This window comes from Microtus ochrogaster, unplaced genomic scaffold, assembly GCF_000317375.1.
Source record: "Microtus ochrogaster isolate Prairie Vole_2 unplaced genomic scaffold, MicOch1.0 UNK127, whole genome shotgun sequence".
Lineage (NCBI taxonomy): Eukaryota > Metazoa > Chordata > Mammalia > Rodentia > Cricetidae > Microtus > Microtus ochrogaster.
This window is the reverse complement of record NW_004949225.1, coordinates 689,401-694,321: the sequence shown is the minus strand read 5'-3', so window position 1 is coordinate 694,321 and position 4,921 is coordinate 689,401. Positions and strand designations below refer to the sequence as shown.

At 45.6% G+C, this 4,921-nt stretch overlaps 1 protein-coding gene across 1 annotated transcript in view; it reads left to right on the top strand.

The window, feature by feature from the left end:
• The first annotated feature begins 1,927 nt into the window (after nucleotides 1–1,927).
• The window catches only part of CUNH12orf66 (chromosome unknown C12orf66 homolog), a 17,765-nt gene continuing 14,771 nt past the window's right edge, over nucleotides 1,928–4,921 (top strand). Inside the window, exon 1 of the mRNA XM_005371784.3 lies at nucleotides 1,928–2,289. Within this exon, the coding sequence (XP_005371841.1) occupies nucleotides 2,055–2,289 (235 nt within the window). The 5' untranslated portion in view covers nucleotides 1,928–2,054. The remainder of the gene's footprint in view (nucleotides 2,290–4,921) is intronic.

Below are 4,921 nucleotides of genomic sequence, written 5' to 3'. Positions count from 1 at the left end.
GAGGAACCATTAGGAGTGAAAGGGAGCAAGGGGAGGGAGTTAGGGAGGGGAGGGCAAGAGGAAAGGAGAGGTGGACACGGCCAATGCACAATATATGCATGCACGAAATGTCAGCGTGAAGCTCACTAGTTTGTATATTTCATTTCAGTATATTGACTTTTCTATACCGCAAGTCAATTTGATCCTTTATAAGTTATTCCAACGCATTTATAGTTGCAAGGTTTTCTTTCTTTAGACCTAGTAATGCTTACTTTTTCCTAGTTTATGGTTTTTAAATGTACACTTTGTTACAGGAAGCAAGTAGACAGTCTTTCCCATTTAATCATGTGTCCTTCACTATTCCCTAAGTTTCTTTCCCCCAGTGACTATAACGTTGCCTTTATCATCTAGGCAGTGGTTCGCAACCTTCCTAAGGCTGTGACCCTTTAGTACAGTTCCTCATGTTGTGATGACTCCACCATAAAATTATCTCATTGCTACTTCATAACTGTAATTTTGTTACTGTTATGAATTGTAATGTAAATATCTGATATGCAGGATATTTGATATGTGGCCCCTATGAAAGGGTCATTTGATGACTCCCAAAGGGGTTGCGACCCACAGGTTGAGAACCACTCTCCTAAGGCCTTCTTGTGTTCTTGGGTAATGCTGGGAATGAACACTGTCACTGTCTGTTGGCGCGGGTGTCAGTACCATACTCTGACTTTTAATTTTCATTCATTCTTCATGAATAGCACATTCTTAGGAAGCTTCCCCGAGTCCTCAAAAAAATGATTGTTCCTCCCTTAACCATAGCTACCTTTTTGTCAAGCATAAAGCCCTGCCTTAGAGACAATTACAAGGCTTGAACTTATCCAAGCACATTCTTGAGGACAGAAAACAAATGCACAGTCTATGAAACTAGATTAGTTACTGGTTAAAAGGTACCAATGAGCTGGGTATGGTGGCCAAGCCTTTAATCCCTGCAGTTCTAAGGAAGAGCAAGCCGATCTCTGTGAGTTCAAGGCCAGTCTGGTCTACAAAGAGATTTCCAGGCCAGTCAGGGCTACCGTGTGACAGTGCCTCAAGTAGCCAAAACAAACACAAAGAAAATGAAAATAATTAGTAATTGTTATTAATAATAATATAAAAAAACATAGGCAGTGATGACATAACAGCTTTAGTTTGGGGAGAAAACCTGAAGATAGGCAGTTCTTTCAACTGTCCAACAAACATTCCCATTTCCATTACGAACAGTTACAATGGCAGGTAGACTCTAGTCTCTGCCCAAGTCAGCTCATCACTGATGGGACAGAGACATATAAGCACACTCACACACACCTACACTCAGTGTGACTTGTGTAAAATAAGCACATATACTTAAAATACAAAATATGCAAAGAAAAAAAACACTGAGTGGGTCATGGGCAGCATTTTAAGATAGCAGACACAAACATACGTGAACTGAGCTGCAAGTCCTAACATGTCATGAAATTGTGAAGAACCTGCACGACAAATTGCACTGGTTTATGTGAATTTATCCTTGACTCTGAGGACCCCACCAGGAAGCTTCACATTGTTTGAGAGGGATGGGCAAGGTGAAGGGTGCAGTGTATCCCTGGAGTCGGACCCACACAGACAGATCTGGCATGGACAGGTGTTAGCTGATGGCGTGTGTAGGGATGAAAACTAGGCGACTAGTCATCAACAGTCAGGCTTCCACCTAACAACCTCCATTGGTGTAAAACGCTGATCAGGCCTCGGACTCCGATGTCCACGCAAGAGCTGACGTCAAGCCCGCGTGACGTCATCTGCGCTAAAGGATCTCAAAGGGGACAGGGGTGCAGGAGACCTCACGGGGCCTGGAAGTGACAGCCTCAGGCTCGGTAGCGGGTCTCTGTCTGCCAAGCTAGGGAGCCTCCTCCACCCTCCGTGAAGTCCCGGAGCAACCCGCCGCCGTGCAGCTCGCCGGCCCCGCCCCCGGCGCGCGCACGTACGCGACAGCGCAGGCGCGTCCCCTCGGAACCCGGAAGTGTGAGCGGAGCCACGTGGGTGGAGGCTGGCGCGCAGGTCGCATGGGGGAGTCTATCCCGCTAGCCGCCCCGGTGCCGGTGGAACAGGCGGTGCTGGAGACGTTCTTCTCTCACCTGGGCATCTTCTCTTACGACAAGGCCAAGGACAATGTGGAGAAGGAACGAGAGGCCAACAAGAGCGCGGGGGGCAGCTGGCTGTCGCTGCTGGCGGCCTTGGCGCATCTGGCCGCGGCCGAGAAGGTCTATCACAGCCTCACCTACCTGGGGCAGAAACTAGGTACCTCCGCCCCGCCCCCGCCCCTTGAGGAGGAAGGAAAGGGGGTGCGCTCCCCGGTCGGCCGCGGCCCCTGTGTCCTGTCACTCCCTGCCGCGGGCTCCGCTCTGCCCAGGTCTCCTCCCACCGTCCCCTCCCCCTCCCGCTGCTGCCGCAAGCCCCGCCCACCTCCCTGCGCCGCCGCTGCTGCCTCGGTGGACTGGGTGGATGCTATTTGCTAGGCATGCCCCAAACCCCTTGGGTTTATTGAACCGTGCGTGCATGGATCGGTTTCATAAATGACAAGTTAACCAAGTTCTGCGTCCCCCGTTCTAACTAGTGACACTGTGGACTGAGGAGTAAAACCAGGCCGTGGAACCTAGTTATGTTAATAAATACGACTTTTGCCTGGCCTCTTACACAAGTGGCGTCATGTCCTCTCTTCGTAGTACCTCAGTGCATATTTCGGAAATGAAGGAGTAAGTGGATCCTGGGCAGGAAACACTGCTCGTCCTCAAGTAAATCTTAATCCTGAAAATAAGACGGCAGGAACTCTTAACTGATCATCCCAAGAAACAGTTGGTATTAGTTGATAAGGAAGTAATACATAAAAGCCAAGGGCTATGCATTCAAAGTATTATTTATAATAATAATGGAAAATGATAGCTGCCTTCCAGAGGATTGGGCTAGATTTAGTACTTCGGCTTCTTTTTGACGTGTTACTTATTAAAAGTTCAAGGTCCTTTCATGAATAGAAGGCACACATCCACGCCATAAAAGATTACAAAGGTGAGAGTGAGCGCCAGTTACACAGAGAGTTAATCCCTTTCTGTTGCCAGGGATCTTAACTGAACGCTTGGGAAGCACTCAAGGGAAAGGGCTTCCTGAGATTATAATTTACGTAGCTTTTCAGATAACTTGTAACTTAGTGTGATGATTTATTGGCAAAAAGTGCCCAGGGATTTCACCCTCTCTAGTTTTCTCTCTACAGTGTTACCTCACACAAATGTGTGGTTGGTATGCCGTCTTACAATTCCGTTTTCTACAGTGTAGTGAATTGTGCATGCATTTGTAGCTGTAGGTGACAGATCTCAAACTTGAACACCCGCCTCGAGTTATCAGATCAGATGTATACATATAATTTATTTAAAACTTGCACATGTAGTATAATTTATATACTTTATTTTCGTGTATGTATATGATATGTATTTTAGCTGTAACACTGAAAGTACATAATATTCTGGCAGTGTGGGTTGTTTTAGGCTTCCCTACCTATAAAAAGTGAATATTGACTCAAATGCCCTGATTCTTAACTTTTTGTTGTTGTTTGAGGTCATCCATGCGAACGTATTGAAAGTTGCCAAGTTACGCCCCCCAAATATATGTATATTTATAACCAGAAGGAGAGAATAAGAGAACAACTGGGTTTCCTGAAGTCCATTTGTGGATCCCAGCAAAAATAAACAAATAAAGTCTGCACTAAGTTTAAATCATATTCACCAGGTTTCTGTGTAAAGAGAGCTGGGCACTTCGGCTCTGAACATTTAGAAGTCCTTTACTGTCATTGGTTGGCTGCCATGAAGTGACCCTTATTGTGTAAAGTGCTGAGTTCTGCTTGAACCTCAGCTGTCTTGTAGGTGAGCCGCAGGGACCTGGCTTGAGGCTGACTGACTACATACCAGTTCACACTGTGAAACATGCCTGGGGACTCCAGGGCTCGTCTAATAATGTTCTGAAAATGTCAGTTTAAATACTTCCTGACTTACACACTCAAGTGATAGTTGTTTCAAAATTTAAACTTTAACATGTTTGTATTTATATAGTGATGCAAATGTGATTGCGATTGGACTTTATGATGATCAGAGAACGGAAAAAATGTTATTTAAAGCAGTACCATGTTCTGGAATCGCTTTGCAGTTCATACGGTTTTCTTTGTTAAGCAAAGTGAAACAATTATGCGTACTCTAAAAATCTGAAACATGGTTTGGGAATGGTGGTGATACCTGTCTTTAGTCCGCCCTCAGGAGTCAGGCACAGGTGAGTTTGAGGCCACCTCATTTAAAGTTCCAAGCCACCTGGGGTTGCATAGTGAGACCCTGCCTCGAAAGACAAAACAAAAAGAAGCATGGTCTGACAAGTCTTTACATTTTTTTGAAGGTATAATAGACAAGTAAAAATATATAGTCTCAGGCTCTCCAACTTCATGTCTTGATATACCTTATGAAGCGACCACTGTAGCAAGGCGGTTGATGTATCTTACCTCTTCATTCTTTCTGTAAGATCTACTGGGTTAGCGAACAGCGAGTGAGTCTAAACTGGTGTCGTGTGAGGTACAACGTGTGTAATCCCTGCACTCTGAGGCAAGAGTGTGGAGAATTCAAGGTCAGCTTGGGCTACAAAGTGAGACCTCGCCTGCAAGAAAAAAAAAAAGTCTTTGACCTCTGTCTGAAGTTCCAGTTGCTGGTCCTGATTTAAAATGCAAGCATGGGCCTTTAACCAAAGGACAGACCTGAGGGGAGTCTTCTGTCACTGTGGTGGATCAGTCCTGAAAAACTGGGCATGACTCTTTGCTTTGAGGGCAGAAAAATTTTGGGAAAAGAACAGTGATTAAAATGTGCTGAGTGGACACAGTGGAGGATTGAGACTGTCCACCTCC